Below are 15,990 nucleotides of genomic sequence, written 5' to 3' on the forward strand. Positions count from 1 at the left end.
AAAAAAAAGAATAGACTCTGGAGCCAAAATCCTTGGGGTCAGATTCTGACTCCATCACTCACTAGCCACAAAACAAAAACGTTAATTAATATTGGCTTCCTTTGTACAGCCGTTGTGAGGTTTAAGAGTTAATAATTATAAATGCTCAGAACAGTGCCTGACACATGTACACATTCAGTCAGTGCTAACTTCTTAACTGCATCTGAACAACATTAACATTTCAGGGAAGGAAAATGCACACATGGTACATGTACACACTCCACACACACACCCAGGATCATTCTTTTTCCTTTGCACTACCTTTCATGCATGTGTATTCACTCTTTCTTCTGCTTCCCTGGCAAACAATGGTGAATGACTTCAGCACCTTTTTTTACTGCTGAGCCTACACACAACCTCAGATTCTTTTTTAGCATTGTTTTCTAGCAGTCATCAATAATCAGAGTCAGTATGTAAGATGAAACCTATTTACTTCAGCTTAACTTTTATGTTTAATGAAAGCACTGGGAATTATATAGGGGGTAGATATGAATTAGGTTAGTGTTTTGATACGTTACTGATGCATCATATGTTGTACTTTAAAGTTAAGACAAGCCCTTTATGTTTAAGATTTTGGATTAAAAAAGGATGAAACATCTGCTATTCATAACGTAGTTTGTAGCAACAATAGTGGTAAAAGGATGAAGTAATAGGATTTGCTTCATGCATGGATGGGCAAGAAGTTTATAAGCTAAGGTGGGATCTCTTGCTGATTACAGTAATGGCAGATACAATTTCTAGGGTACCTACTGGGTTCTAGGTACAACACTGGGTACCTGATATACTTTATTTCATTAAACTCGCAGAAAAACATCATAAAGTGTGTTAAGCCCACTTGATAGAAGAGGAAACTTGAGACTGAGAGATACTAAGTAACTTAGTTTAAGTCATAGAGAACCATTATTTTGGCTTGTTTGCAAAGCCTAGGCAATATATGACCATAGAGAGCCCAATTGGTGCGTTTTCTCTCAATTAATATAGTCAGAGCTCCAGGTATTTATTTATTCTCATATTTACTCATAGAAGAAACTGCTCCAAGTAGTGCAATATAGAGAGTCTTGTCAAACTGACTTCTCATAAGCATACTGAAAGAGAGAAACCAACATTCTTTTTCAGTGTCCAAGTTTATAAAATAAAAGCTGTTCTTATTGGAACTATCATTTTCTGACATTTACTGAACCCTTATAACGTACCAGGCACTGTTCTAAGCACGTTATATACAATCTCCTGACAACCCTGCAAAGCAGATACTGCTATTTAACCGATGGTAACTTGCCCAAAGTTGCACAGCTTGTAAAGTGTAGGATCGGAATTCCAACTCAGGCAGCCTGACTCCAGAGGTCACATTCTTAACCACTACATTATTCCCTGCAACTCAGCTGTATTTCGTATTTTTATTTACTGTATTTTAAAAGGATGATATTCAGAGCAAAACAAAATACACACCAATATGATGCTTACTAAGCTTTGTGTAGTTTTCTATCCTGGCTTTTTCCAAGCCTTATTGGATCAAGCATTCATAGTTCTGGCATTTATGGTTGGTTATTTTGCTTTCCAAACCCTTATTTTTGCTTTGATCATATTCCTGTGATTTTTTTTCCTCCAAATTTTGATCTTGCCTTTAGGTTCCCCAGGGAGAGTTACAAGTCTCTTCATTAGGAGAAATAACACTGAGATGGATATACCATATTTGCTACTTTGTTATCATATTTTTGTATGTTTATTTACGTATTTTTTTTTTATCTTCATTTTCTTTTATGTCTTTTTGAATCTGGAGCCTTCGAAATTTGCCATATACGTCAAGATGGTTCCCTTTTAAAAGTTACTATATGCATATAAAACTTTTAACAGCTTGGGAAGACTTAAGCATTAAGTGTGAACTTACCAATATACTGTTGCTTTTGGGATAATCAAAGAGCATTCAAGTTCAAACACAACCAAGAGGTATTTTTGACAAGTAGTTGTCAGTGCCTCTTCTGTAATGCTACAGAGTGAAGTATCTCATAGGATCACTGACCTCCCCATTTGGTTAGCTGAATGGTGTCTGTGTTTCGGCTCTCAATTCCTTTTTCTTTTTCTTAAGTCTCCATGGTAACCAACTGTCTTAGTTTGTCTGAGTTTGAAATATTTCCTTGGATGTGTGATTTTCAGCTTTAAAACTAGGAAAGTCTCAGGCAAACCAGTATGAAGTGGTCACTCTACTAATTAATACTTAAGGTTTTATGTACATATATATAAAATTATTTTATGTTGCTTTTTCTTTTTTGGTTTGACATATGAATTTGTTTATTACCATTTTTGTGAATGGCTAATAGATTAACATGGTTCAAAATTCACAAAGTTTTAAAGGCTCTGTAGTGAAGTCTCCTGATCTGTAACCAACAGGACTGCCCATGTTTACCACACCCTTGCTAACACTGTTATCAAATGTTTGCATCATTGCCGCTGAAAAATGCTATCTCGAAAATGTGTGTTTACTGGCCGGGCATGGTGGCTTATGCCTGTAACCCTAGCACTTTGGGAGGCTGAGGCAGGTGGATCACTTGATGTCAGGAGTTCGAGACCAGCCTGGCCCATATGCCAAAACCTTGTCTCTACTAAAAATACAAAAATTAGCTGTGCGTATGGCAGGTCTACTTGGGAGGCTGAAGCAGGAGAATCACCTGAACCTGGGAGGCTGCAGTGAGCTGAGATTGCACCAACTGCACTGCAGCCAGGGTGACAAAGTGAGAATCTGCCTCAAAGAACAAAAAATGGATTTATGACTAAGGTTGAAAATCTTCATTATTAAAGAGATTTCTACATTTCCTTTATATGTAGCCTATTTTTCTATTTATGTGGCCTTATTTAGAATAATTTTTATATATTACGGAAATTAGCCATGTTTTTTAATATGGGCTTACATGTATTTTTCCAAAGATGTCACTTATGACTTTCTGTGTGACAGTAGTTTCTGCCATACAGGCATTTTTGATTGTTTATGTCATTCAATTATTTCTTCGAAAATCCTGTTGTTTTGTGTTTTGTTTTCTGTTTTCTTGCTAAGTAGAGTTTGAAAGATCTTCCCCATTCCAAGAATATGAAATATTTTTGTTTCTTCTGTTAATCCTGTTATGTATTTTTTCCATTTTATTTTGGCTATTGTTTATTTTCCCATATTGTGAAAATTAGCTTGTATGGTGTCTTGTTGGCTCCACTCCACCTCATACAAATTTTGCATATTTCTTGTTTAGGTTATTCTTGAATTACCTTTTTAGTTGCAATTGTAAATGCAACTAAACAGACTAAAAGACTGTCTTTTATTGTCTTCCATTTGATAGCTGATATATATGAATACCTGTGTTTTAATAACTCTTCCTCCTGCTGAATTTTTACTGTTTGTGATAGTGCTTAGCTGATTTTCTTGTGTTTTCAAATTCTTATTTGCCAACAGTGATTTTTCTCTCTTCTAACGAATAGGTTTTGATGGCACTTTATTTGACTACTTTAATGGTTATGAAGATTTAAAAAATAAGAAAGTTAGATTTGTTGGACATGCTAAACAGAGAATACAAGAGGATTATCTTAGAATTTTAAGATACTTCAGGTAAGAATTTTTAAAAATAAAAAGTGATAGTTTTAATATAATCACTAGAGCGTAACACTAGTCATATGAAACCTACAGCAGGTCAGTGTACAAAATGGTGACATCCCAGATGTCTGTCTCCAGTGGAGACCTGGCATCCTATGCCTTATGAGTGAAAATTACTTAGCTACTTCATATTGTATTTTCATTCCCAGAATGCACATATACTTTTTGTGATCTTTCCTGTAATTCTGGTTTAAGTCATTTTTTTAAATGCCCATTTTTCTTTTTGATTGATATTTCCTTCATTGATCCATTAGTTACACAGATGTTTGAATGCTTACCACAGGTCAATCCCTGTGTTAGGTGTATTAAACATGGTAATGAATGAGTGGAAGTGTTCGCCTTCATACAGCTTATGGTTTTAGGTGGTCGTGGAAATCAGGTGATAGTTCACAACAAAATGACTTTGCTGAAAAGAAATACCTGTTATATGATTAAAACTATCAAAGTATAAAGACATACTCAAAACTCGGATGGGCCGGGTACGGTGACTCACGCCTGTAATCCCAGCACTTTGGGAGGCTGAGGCAGGTTGACCATGAGATCAGGAGATTGAGACCATCCTGGCTAACACGGTGAAAACCAGTCTCTACTAAAAATACAAAAAAATAGCCAGGCATGGTGGCAGGCACCTGTAGTCCCAGCTACTCGGGAGGCTGAGGCAGGAGAATGGCATGAACCCGGGAGATGGAGCTTGCAGTGAGCTGAGATCGCGCCACTGCACTCCAGCCTGGGCAACAGCAAGACTCCATCTCAAAAAAAAAAAAAGAAAAACTTGGATAAAGTTGGTAAATATGAAATGCACGACTAGTTTTGTGAGTAGCAGTGATTTTTAAATGTCACACACTAACCTTTTTAAAAAACTATCCGAATTGGCTAGTTGATGTCAAGTAATACTCATTTTTCACTGGTTGGGACTGCTCTCAGAATATTCTATAACAGATCATATTTTGTCAATAAATGTAGTTTTTTTTTAACTTGAGTACCTGTAGTCTCTCTTACAAATAATAGAACATAGATGAAGACTTAGCTGTATTTGGATCACTAATCCAAATTTAGCATTAATTTACTTATTTAGCATTAACTTTGGACCACTGATGAATAGAGGGTGTTCATTAGAACTTTAAGGATATGAGTGGTAAAACACATGTACGTTAGGGCTTCCAGTGCCAAGATTCCGTGAAATATACTCCAGGGTGTGCAACTAGATTAGTCATATTTGAAGGTTTTCATTGAAAGTATTAATGTGTACAGACAGGCAAGTTTTGAGGAATTAAGACGACTATGTTAAGGTACTGCAGTCTTGTTTTGGTTTGCTCCCTTTACAAGAATGCTATTTTTTTTCATCTACTGCAAGTGCCAGTTCAGAAATTGCATTTGATGACCATTCTGAACGTCTTAAGTCAATGATTTGGAAGTGAGGTTGAGACCTTGAGGTTCTAGTTCTTGCTAACCTCAGAAAGGCTACTTATACTTTATTAGATGTAGGGTTTTCTTATCTGGGAAAAGAAAGAGGAGGTGGAGAAATGACCAGTTGCTTTCTACTAAAATACCAGTAGATGTATGGGATAGTATCAATAAAAATGAAAAACAGATTTTTCTTGTGACATGCCAATATAGAGGTAATACCCTGTGAAGATTTTGTCTTGTAGGTTTTATGGGAGAATTGTAGACAAACCTGGTGACCACGATGCTGAGACTTTGGAAGCAATTGCAGAAAATGCAAAAGGCTTGGCTGGAATATCAGGAGAGAGGATTTGGGTGGAACTGAAAAAAATTCTTGTTGGTAACCATGTAAATCATTTGATTCACCTTATCTATGATCTTGATGTGGCTCCTTATATAGGTGAGAGCAAGTTATAAAGTATTTGAATTTTTGGCACCGAAATATCTGGTTTCAAATTTCATAAGGAAAAAATGTTTGACTCATTTGGTTGAATTCTTGATGAAGAAATGGAGTACTTTAAAATAAGACAAAGTTTTGGTTATGGGGTGGGTACATTTTGTCGTGAGTAGGGAACAGCTCAAAGACAGCCTGTGATGCTTGTAGAGTAGTCTCGAGTCAGATCTAGGTTTGAAGGAAGCTCAGCCCCTTATCTAGTCTTTGCAACTTGGGTTAGTTTCCAACCCAAAAAAGGGGTTTAAAAGTAATATACCGTCTGTCTAAAAGAAAAGCTAAATGATTCAGTGAGTTAATACATGTAAAGCTCTTTTAGAAGAGTAACTTGTACACAGAAATTGTTCAGTAAATGTAATTCATTTTCACAAAGAACAGTGGGATTATATGGTTTATCACACTTCTGGAAGCTTGGGTATATTATTTCAAATTTCAGTAACATTATTGAATGGGGGGTGGATGTTGTATCAGTGGAAAGTCAGGAATTTGTGATTAGAAAGAATATGCCTTGTGAATCTGACACTACCATCACTACCACCTCTGGACCTCTTGATGTAGCTTGTTAATGGAAACAACATTTTAGAGGTTTTGAAGGTGATAGGGGAGAGAATAACAATAATATATTAGTGGTTTGCCTGTAAGTTGGAACATCAGACTGAACCTATATGATGTATCCTAGTGACAAAGCATTTCTGTATACTAAAACAGTGGCAAGGTTTAGGATATGAGTGGTTTTCTTCCCCCACTAAAAACAGGTGAAAAATGCTTTTATCCCTACAGGTTTACCTGCTAATGCAAGTCTAGAAGAATTTGACAAAGTCAGTAAAAATGTTGAAGGTTTTTCACCAAAGCCAATGACTCTTTTGGCCTCATTATTCAAAGTACAAGATGATGTCACAAAATTGGATTTGAGGTTGAAGATCGCAAAAGAAGAGAAAAACCTTGGCTTATTTATAGTTAAAAATAGGAAAGATTTAATTAAAGCAACAGATAGTTCAGACCCATTGAAACCCTATCAAGACTTCATTATAGATGTAAGTATATACTCGGCTTGGTCAGAAATATGAAGTATTGTCACTAATTTATAATTTATCAAAACTAAGATCTACAATTCTGTGAACTTTACTTATTTTAAAGGAAAAAATTTGAGTGTTTAAATTTTAGGATAAGATCGTAAGTGTATGTTTTCATGTGTGATGAAACTAAATTTTGATTTTGACATATAGTCTAGGGAACCTGATGCAACTACTCGTGTATGTGAACTACTGAAGTACCAAGGAGAGCACTGTCTCCTAAAGGAAATGCAGCAGTGGTCCATTCCTCCATTTCCTGTAAGTGGCCATGACATCAGAAAAGTGGGCATTTCTTCAGGAAAAGAAATTGGGGCTCTATTACAACAGTTGCGAGAACAGTGGAAAAAAAGTGGTTACCAAATGGAAAAAGATGAACTTCTGAGTTACATAAAAAGACCTAAAACTGATGGCTACTAAAAAGCAGAGCATTTCTGGTAAGATTAATTTTCTCCCCTCTTAATGAGGTTTTAGAAACTACATCATAATAAAAGACAGTTTAGGGGACCTCTGTAGAACAACAAGGGTCTTATTTTGTGAAATATATTTCAAGAACTAAACTGAGATCCGATTTATATCACTGAAATGTACAGTTCTTTTGGAATAGTTTCCATAGTTGGCTATCATCTTAACCTGTTCAGCCTTTTTAAAAAAATTGTTTTTGCATAGGGTAGTACTAAGATCTTAAAAAGTAGTAACTGTCTTGAAGAAAAAATGTTTATTGTTTGCAATTGAAATAACTGGGTTACCTTGAACAATGACTATCTATGATATGTCAGTTCTTATCTGAATTCCAAAAGAAACTTGGGCTTAAAAAGGAAATAACTGACAAGTCTGCATAAAATATGAATACTAAATGTGTCCCCAGTTGCTGGCATTCATACGTACAGGATTTGTTCTAGCAAGTTATGCTTTAGTATGTGGTTGATATTTTCCTGTCACAATGATTTCTTTGTGCTGCAGGGCCTGGGACAGTCATGGGATTAACTTGAGGGTTACTCTTGAGCCTATTATTTTAATAAAACATTGGTATTGGAAGATAAATGTGTTTATGTGATATCTGACAATGTATATCAGGTGTCATATACAGTGGTAATATGCCTCTCTTTAAAGTAAATGTTATTTTATTAATTAAAAGGATATGGTTTACATTCTTACATATTTGTTCTCTAAAGATTTGAGTCCTAAATGCTTTCATTAGGTAAATAAAATGTATAACACAAACTGTTTATTTCAGCTGCTATACTGACATATCATTATTTCCTTTCTGTGTAGCCAGTCATAACATCTTTGTGCTCTGTGAGCAAATAGTAATTTTGGACCTTGATAAAACAATTTTGTAGAGTATAATATTTCTAAGAGGAAGTGTCACAGGGGCTATGATGCAAGAAAGCCTCAGAAATGACTGCACACAGGTCAGTAATTAAATGCATTATAAAATAATACTTTGAAATATTTAAGTAGTGCCAAAATACAGATTTAGACCCAAAATCATATAATACATACCATTTCTGTATAGAAAGTATGCAGAGTTAGCTATCAGAGGTTTGGTTTTGTCATGTGTAAAGCCATTTTCAGTAGTAGTATATGTGTGTTTTTACAGATCAGAAAATTTTATTTGCTAGTAAGCAGTATGGGACATACTGAAATTATAACTAACTTTTCAGGGGGAAAGGTAACTCATTGCAAATGCTGCTGAAAAGAACTTCCTGGGATCCACTTAGAGTCAGTTTTAGTGCAGTGTAAGAACTATTATGAACAACCAATGAAGTCATATAAACCCACAATTATTAAAAGTAGTAGGCCAGGCGCGGTGGCTCAATGCCTGTAATGCCAGCACTTTGGGAGGCCAAGGCGGGCGGATCACAAGGTCAGGAGATCGAGACCATCCTGGCTCTCACGGTGAAACCCCGTCTCTACTAAAAACAAAAAATTAGCCAGGCGTGGTGGTGGGCACCTGTAGTCCCAGCTACTCGGGAGGCTGAGGCAGGAGAATCACTTGAACCCAGGAGGCAGAGGTTGCAGTGAGCTGAGATCGTGCCACTGCACTCCAGCCTGGGCAACAGAGCAAGACTCTGTCTCAAAAAGTAGTAAAGTAGAGCTTAGAAAAAATAAGGCAGGGGCATATCCTGAATAGAAGCATTCTTGAATTTTCATTTACTCTATTTACATAAATATGCAATGTGATACTCAACTGATTTCACTCCACTCAAGGCATGTATTTTGGCCTCATACTATTACTCTAGTTTGAGTAAACATTTAACCTGATTAGTTTTAAAGTAGCAAAAGAGTATCAATAAAACCAAAGTTATTACACAAATGTGAAAGGACCCACTAAACCGTTGAATATAAGCAAAGAGGTAGGTGGCAAAGCAGTCTTTTTAGAACTTTAAAATTATGAGTGATATTTTATATTATTTGAACAAAGAACATGTTTAGTTTCACATTTAAGGTTTACTTACAGATTTTCTTCAATTTACATTGAACAAAATACAGTATCACGTGTAGCCTGTGTGAGGGGACATGTTTTGGCAAATTTTCCCTGTAATAGTAGTTTTGGTTCAAATTAATTTTTGAAAAATAGCTTTTGTATGGAACAGTATAAATGGGCTTACAGTTCAAATACTGAGCAAATACACAATACTATTTTTTACTAACAGGCACATAAAGGAAATGACAACTATTCGTGGGCTCAAAAAACTGCATATTTTAACTAATTTTCAAAATTTACAAATCAGTATCTCAGAGAAGCTAAAGAAAATGGAAAGGAACAAAGCCCTTTTAGAATTATACATTGCCTTGCTTCTTTCAAAAAGGAACATGTACTTGTCACCCTAGCTTTTGTCATTTAGAGCACTGGTACAGATATGCTGTCCCATACATCAGGATCAAATAATTCGTTTCACATTGTAGGAATTTTTTTTTACGCAGGAAATAATCTCATTTCCAAACATGTCTTCATGTCCCATCAATGATATGCTGCCAGACATATCAGATTCCACAGGATAATGGTACCAAGCTACCCAAGTAGATGTTTCTAGTATTCTAGACTGCTGTTCATGCTCTCCAAAAGTATACTTAGAAACTGCAACCCTCCAAGTAATGTTGTGTTTACTTAGATATGTATCAGACGCAATAATTTCCAAAGCAGATCTGATTTTAGAATATAACCAATTTGTTAGATAACTTTATCTCTACCACATCTGTTTACAAGCAAAGTATTACTTTGTCTGGACTTATTTCATCTTCGGTGTCTGGGATCGTGGGCAACAGAGCAGATCGCGTTAAGCCCCAAAATTTTTGAGGTGACATGTCTTTTTTGGTGGCCGTAAACTTCCATCCAATATGGCTTGCACAGATCTTACACTGGGCAACAGTCCAGGCATACCTAAGAAAATAAGGAAAGATATCAGCTAAGGAAACACTTCTGTACTCCAAGCCTATCCTATCATATCAACCTATCATGAAGACAGACCTTAGAATATCTCCTTAATCCTTAGGATTTGATCCATACAGTTCCCTGAAACCTAAAAACATTTTCTAATTTGGATACATCCTATGGTAATACATCAGTCTGTTATATATAATTTTATGCTCTTAAGCCATGTTCACATTCTTCTGCATAGAAATAAAGAGTAATCTTATAAATTTCTTTATACAAATTGCTGGTTGCCAAGACCACATTCTAACTTGTGTTGTATTGCAGCCAAGTTAGGAAACAGCAACCACCTGCAGAAGTAGGCACTTCTGTCTGAGTTAAACTGGATGGGCCAGGAAGGACACGTCTCAAAAAATACTTGAAAACTACTATTCTAAAATAAGAATGATTGTCAGATAATGCAACCAGAAATACAAACCATGGCATTTTATTTTTAAGATAAACCACATAATTGCAACTGTTATTTCTTTTTCCCCTAGGTATAGTATGCCACATTTACTATTTATAGTAACAAATGTATTCTAGTTTTAGTCCTCACATAGGGTGCCAAATAAGATAGATAGGGCAATCCAAGTGACATGGTCCTAACTCTAGAGTAGCATGTAATCCCTTCTTAGCATCCCTCTTTGAAAACTGAAGATAGTTGAAGATAGTACGGCTGAGGGAAGGGAGCAGGTTCCCAGGATCATACTTTTGAGAATCATTAAGCTGAAGCCAACAACAACAACAACGAAAGGCAAACCAGAAGAAAAGCAGGATTCAATGGGTTCTGCACCTTCTTAGTCTATCATTGCTTTGTAAACATTCTCCGGTTTTACATTACTACAGAATATGGTCCAGATATGAAGTTTTACTGGGTCATAAAACAGCTGATTTTCAGAATTATGTGACAGAAAAAAACAATTTTGGATTTAACTGGATACAGTAATTTGAGGACAACTGCAGTTGTCAACCTTTTCTTAACTTTTCATTCAATGATGCTATATAAAAGATACAAAAAGTGCAACATGTTTCTAGCTATTTGTGGAATGAAGGACATTTAAATAAAATTACTTTTTTTTTTTGAGACAGATTCTCACTCTGTCGCCAGGCTGGAGTGCAGTGGCTCAATCTTGGCTCACTACAACACTCTGCCTCCCAGGTTCCAGCGATTCTTGTGCCTCAGCCTCCCGAGTAGCTGGGAGTACAGACCCCTGCCCCCACACCCAGCTAATTTTTGTATAAAATTACTCATTTGTCTACTTTTTATTATAAAGATTGTAGCAACTCTGCTTAGGACTCTGGATTTTTCTGCCCAATTAGGGTAAAAAAAAAAAAAAAAAAAAGCAACCACCACCATAACATTACCCAGGAAACCAGCTGTGTTCCGTAGAAGGCCGGCCTATCAGATTCAAGTTGCAAGCTTTATACACAGTAAGTGTCTCATGCACATATCCATGAGGATTCACATAAGCTGCCATCGGCCCACATAAGGATAAACTAAAACAAAGAATCAACATGGAGGACAAGTCAAAATAAGAAGTCTAATTCTATTAAATGCTTAGAATTTTCCTGAAGTTCACCAAGAAATGAGGTATGAGCTATATAGTTTTTAATCTTTCAGTTTTACATAATACCAGGATCTTAGTATTAAAATGGGGTGGGGGTGTAGCTGGCAGACAGGCCTGTTTTGTCTAAATGTCTAAGTGTTTTCTGTGATGACCCAAAGGAAATAGTACTTGTTTTTAAAATCCTCCTCAAGACAGACATTGTAAAGAATATAAAATTCAAATGCTTCTAAAGGAGTCTGAGAGTATAAGTGCAATAACAAGGTCCTGTGCGGTCATTTTGGGGCAGTTGATTATTTTGCAGAAAGCAGTTTCCTTACCTTCTTGATTTATAACTCTGAAAATCATTTTATGACAAATTCATCAAACACTGTTATATCAGAGCATCAGTGTTCAGAAGCATGTCCTACTTTGGCCCTATATGGCAAAACTGATGACTGAAATGTAATTTCTGAGGCATCTATGTTAGGGCCTAATTGAAGACAATATATTGTGTAGATTTCTAAGACAGTCTAATATATAGAATTAGGGGGAAAAGAATTGCTCAGTTGTTTTACCTTACCATGCTCATTACCTGTGAATAATCCCTGACATGTATTGTTGATCTGAGTACTCAATCTGGAAGATGGTCTTACCAAAAGTGAACTAATTCCCTATATTTCATTTGCTGAGTGTTTGTAACTTTTAGGTATTGGAGGAAAGTATATGGAAAACAGAAACACAGTCTTGATTGTAATTCTGATAAGGCAAGTATATTAAAAATGTAATAAAGACCTTACCTGAATATTTCATTTTTGGTTGTTATTTCTGTTTCTTGACATTGTTTACAGCAAAGGGAAGTACACTAAAAAATTTGAGAGAAGAATTGGGAAAAACTGGCATTCATTTTATCATGTAATCACATAGATCAAGAAACTCATAAAGATATTGCCCTCTCTGAATACCACATTTTCCTTCCAAGCATTCAAAAACACTTAAAGATGGAGCAAGAAAATCACTGAAACTGAGATCTGCCACATATTTACATAAAACTAAATGACCTTCTCTAGGGTAAAAGAATAGTGATATATAACCTTGGATATTTCCATGTAGAAATCAAGTATTTTTCACTAAGTTGATAAATGTATTCATATTTGACAAACACAAAACAATTTGAGTTTATCTGTAAGATCCCAATTGAAATCTGAATTGCTTGACTACATTACTGGACTTATATATAGCTCCATTGGACCCAACAGAGCATCCTAGTTCTCCAGCCTGAATAAAACATGGTCATCAAAAACATATTCACTTTACTCACTTTATTCATAATGTCTAATTCACAGCGAAGTCGTTGGATAGCACTGCCAATTTTAAGGAGCTGAATTCTCAATACATCATCAATAGGAAGACAAGCAGCTACTCTGTAAGAAAAATCTTCAAGACATGGTTTTTCAAGTTTTAAACTTAAGAGTCAGACAAGCATCAGACAACTTACAAATCAGATAATGTCCTTTTGAAATAAATCCTTCTCTATAAGGTTACACATTTCATACATGTATAAACAATATGAAAATATACCAGCTGTCAAACACATACTTTTCAGAAGCTCTAAATTTAACTTCTTTTCCTATACTTTTTTTGGTAAAATCCTTTTACGTTAAACGTGAACTCAAATCCATGTTAGAAGTTATTTGCCAAGAGACTAGAAAAATAACTAAACTATACCTTATAAACAGATGAAGAGAGTTTATGTAATTAAGGCAAGTCCTGGAACTAAAGTCACTTGTTTTAAAGGCACCTTAAAGAACACAGAAAGGAATCCTCACACTCAGGAGGTGTTTTTGGATGACAGCCACTTCCTGCAATTTGTCTGAAATTGTCTGAAATTGGAGTGTTCACAGAATATAAGGATTTTATTGCAATTAATTTTGAAATACTCATTTTTTTTTCAACTGCTCAAAGGAAGTTATGCTTTTCAGAATTAAAATGTTTTAATCAGTCTAAAAAAAAAACCAAAACTAAAATATATGATTTCATCCATTAGAAAGCTATTTTTTTTACAGCAAGACATCCCAGGCCCCAGGCAGTAAACTAACTTCATACCTATTGGATTTGAAGGAAGAGAATCATCTTTTAGATTTTCATCCCATTCACGTAGCTGTTTCTTGATTCTGTCCATTAAGGTTTCCTTGTTTAAAATAAAGGTATAATCTTGTTTAAAATAAAGGTATAAAGGTATAATAATCAAGTTCATGGACTTATCAAAATCTACTATTAAGCTTTTCAACTCTTAAAACTAACACATTGGCAGCAATTTAAGTAATCACTCAGTCCCATCTCAGTCCCAGTTTAAATGCCTCCATTTTCTTATGCAGCAATGATCAAGCTCCAGCTCCTTTGCCCAGCATTAAGTCTGCCTTCCAGCCTTTTCTCACTCACTGTCTTATCCCAGCAGTATGTGCTCCCAACTCCCTTGTGGATTGCTCTGTTCTGTGCCCCTGCTTGGAACTGGCCTCTCTTCTGCCTTCTATTAGGCCATTTCTGACTCAGTCCATAGGGATTATGGCACCTATAATTTGCACTAGCACCTGCTATCTACATACCTTACTTGGCACCTATTTACTACATAATTTTCACAAGCATATGCAAAACATATGCAAAAACACTCATATATTGTGTCTTTGTAATTGTTTAAAAGCTGCTAAAAAGCAGAGATCAACTGCAGTTTCCTTTAGTATTGTGCATGCTGCTGAGTTTTCCCAGGACTCCAGATTAGTGGGCAGTGATTCATTAAGGGAAATGGCTAGCATTTATTGAATGCCCGCTATGCACACCAACTACAATAGCTACCACTGTATCCATTTTGCAGGTCCTTGGAGAAGTAATTTGCTCCAGGCCCAGAGTAAATGACAGACATCAGACTCTGAAGTCAGTCTCTGATCTGAAATCCAGATTCTTTAAACCATTTCAACACTGTCCCTTACTTAGTTTTGCAAAATGTGGCAATGCCTAGTGTTAAATTTTAAGGAGCAAAACCCCTCATGGATGCATTACTTAATAGACTAATGATCAAGAGATGTAAGTTAATATATTTGTTTAGAGAAAAACCAAAACTGTTATAGATGGATGCTTTCATGTTCTAAATGTAACTATCACCCAACCCAACAAAATCTCACGTGCTTAGTAAAACTCTAAAAAAGTCTTATGATAATTTTTTCTTTGTCTTTGCTCTGTTGTCCAGGCTGGAGTACAGTGACACAATCTCAGCTTACTGCAGCCTTGACCTCCCAGGCTCAATCAATCCTTCCACCTCTGCCTCCCAAGCTGGGACTATAGCCGCATGCCACCACACCCGGCTAATTTTTGTATTTGTAGAGATGGGGTTTCACCATGATGCCCAGGCTGGTCTTGAATGCCTGGCTTCAAACAATCCATCTGCCTTGGCCTTCCAAAGTGCTGGGATTACAGGTGTTAGCCACCACTCTTAGGATATTTTGTTCTTAAGTTATAAGGCACTAGAAACTGGAAAAACTAAACCTTTGTTTTTTAATGACCCTTAGTTATGACATGGCCTACCATATATAAAGTAAATTTAAGGTAAGTTACTTACAGCATCATATAAGGAATATAGCCAGCGAGGCCATGAAGTTAGATTTGCACAATGAAACTTTCTCTGAAAACAAAACAAAAAAAGGCACTTAAAAAACCCCACAGAATAAAGATTCTAATACTGGAAGAGCAACATCTAAATGATTTTGGCCTAGGAAACCATCTAATTTTAAAAAGATAAAAAATTTTGTAGATAATCCCATAATGTGACTATGAAGTGTGAAATCATGCTTCTATATCCTTCAAATATATAGTAGTAACTAGAATCTTAATTCCTATTTAAAAAGGTCAAACATTAAAATTTCAATGCTGAAGGCAACTTTGGGAAGATAAATGTGAAGAGTAAACACCATACTTCTATTATGACCATGTTAGTTGCCTTTATATTAGTAATTACTTGTCCAGTATCTGAAGTGAAAACCTCAAAATATAATCCAAACTGTTTTTGTGTAAAAACTTTAAATGAGAACCAGCTGAATCACTATAAGGGCAAAGATAAGAAGTAACAGAATCCCAAGAAGGATAAAATATTTATACACTTGAGACTTTATGATGAAGTTCCTCATTTCATAAAACTCAAAGAAAGGGGAAACCGATTATATATGACCTCCAATTGTAACTGAAATCCAAACAGAACCATGCCTAAGTCCATATACAAATGTGAATTGTACTTAATTTCTGTAGAATTTCAGTATTTGAGGGGGAGACTCAATATTGTTAAGATGTCAGTCCTCAAATTACATATTCATTGCAATACCAGTGAGAATGGAATTTATAAG

General features: G+C 35.7%; 2 protein-coding genes across 4 annotated transcripts in view; one reads left to right on the plus strand and one right to left on the minus strand.

The window, feature by feature from the left end:
- TRNT1 (tRNA nucleotidyl transferase 1) overlaps positions 1–12,411 on the plus strand; it is a 30,882-nt gene extending 18,471 nt beyond the window's left edge. The window contains exons 5-9 of one of the 3 annotated variants that reach the window (XR_007723573.1): positions 3,499–3,625; positions 5,320–5,513; positions 6,345–6,598; positions 6,791–8,049; positions 11,376–12,411. Coding sequence is in view for 2 of the 3 variants with exons in the window: in XM_050781407.1 (XP_050637364.1) it covers positions 3,499–3,625; positions 5,320–5,513; positions 6,345–6,598; positions 6,791–7,054 (839 nt within the window). In the remaining variant the exon portion in view is untranslated. Of the gene's footprint in view, positions 1–3,498; positions 3,626–5,319; positions 5,514–6,344; positions 6,599–6,790; positions 8,051–11,375 lie in introns of those variants that run through there. The other 2 variants (XM_050781407.1, XM_050781406.1) reach the window with 2 other exon arrangements.
- CRBN (cereblon) overlaps positions 8,764–15,990 on the minus strand; it is a 103,724-nt gene continuing 96,497 nt past the window's right edge. Inside the window, exons 7-12 of the mRNA XM_050781405.1 lie at positions 15,213–15,275; positions 13,706–13,790; positions 12,921–13,036; positions 12,400–12,464; positions 11,421–11,552; positions 8,764–10,022 (exon numbers count right to left, since the gene is read on the minus strand). Of these exons, the coding sequence (XP_050637362.1) occupies positions 9,842–10,022; positions 11,421–11,552; positions 12,400–12,464; positions 12,921–13,036; positions 13,706–13,790; positions 15,213–15,275 (642 nt within the window). The 3' untranslated portion in view covers positions 8,764–9,841. The remainder of the gene's footprint in view (positions 10,023–11,420; positions 11,553–12,399; positions 12,465–12,920; positions 13,037–13,705; positions 13,791–15,212; positions 15,276–15,990) is intronic.

This window comes from Macaca thibetana, chromosome 2, assembly GCF_024542745.1.
Source record: "Macaca thibetana thibetana isolate TM-01 chromosome 2, ASM2454274v1, whole genome shotgun sequence".
NCBI lineage: Eukaryota > Metazoa > Chordata > Mammalia > Primates > Cercopithecidae > Macaca > Macaca thibetana.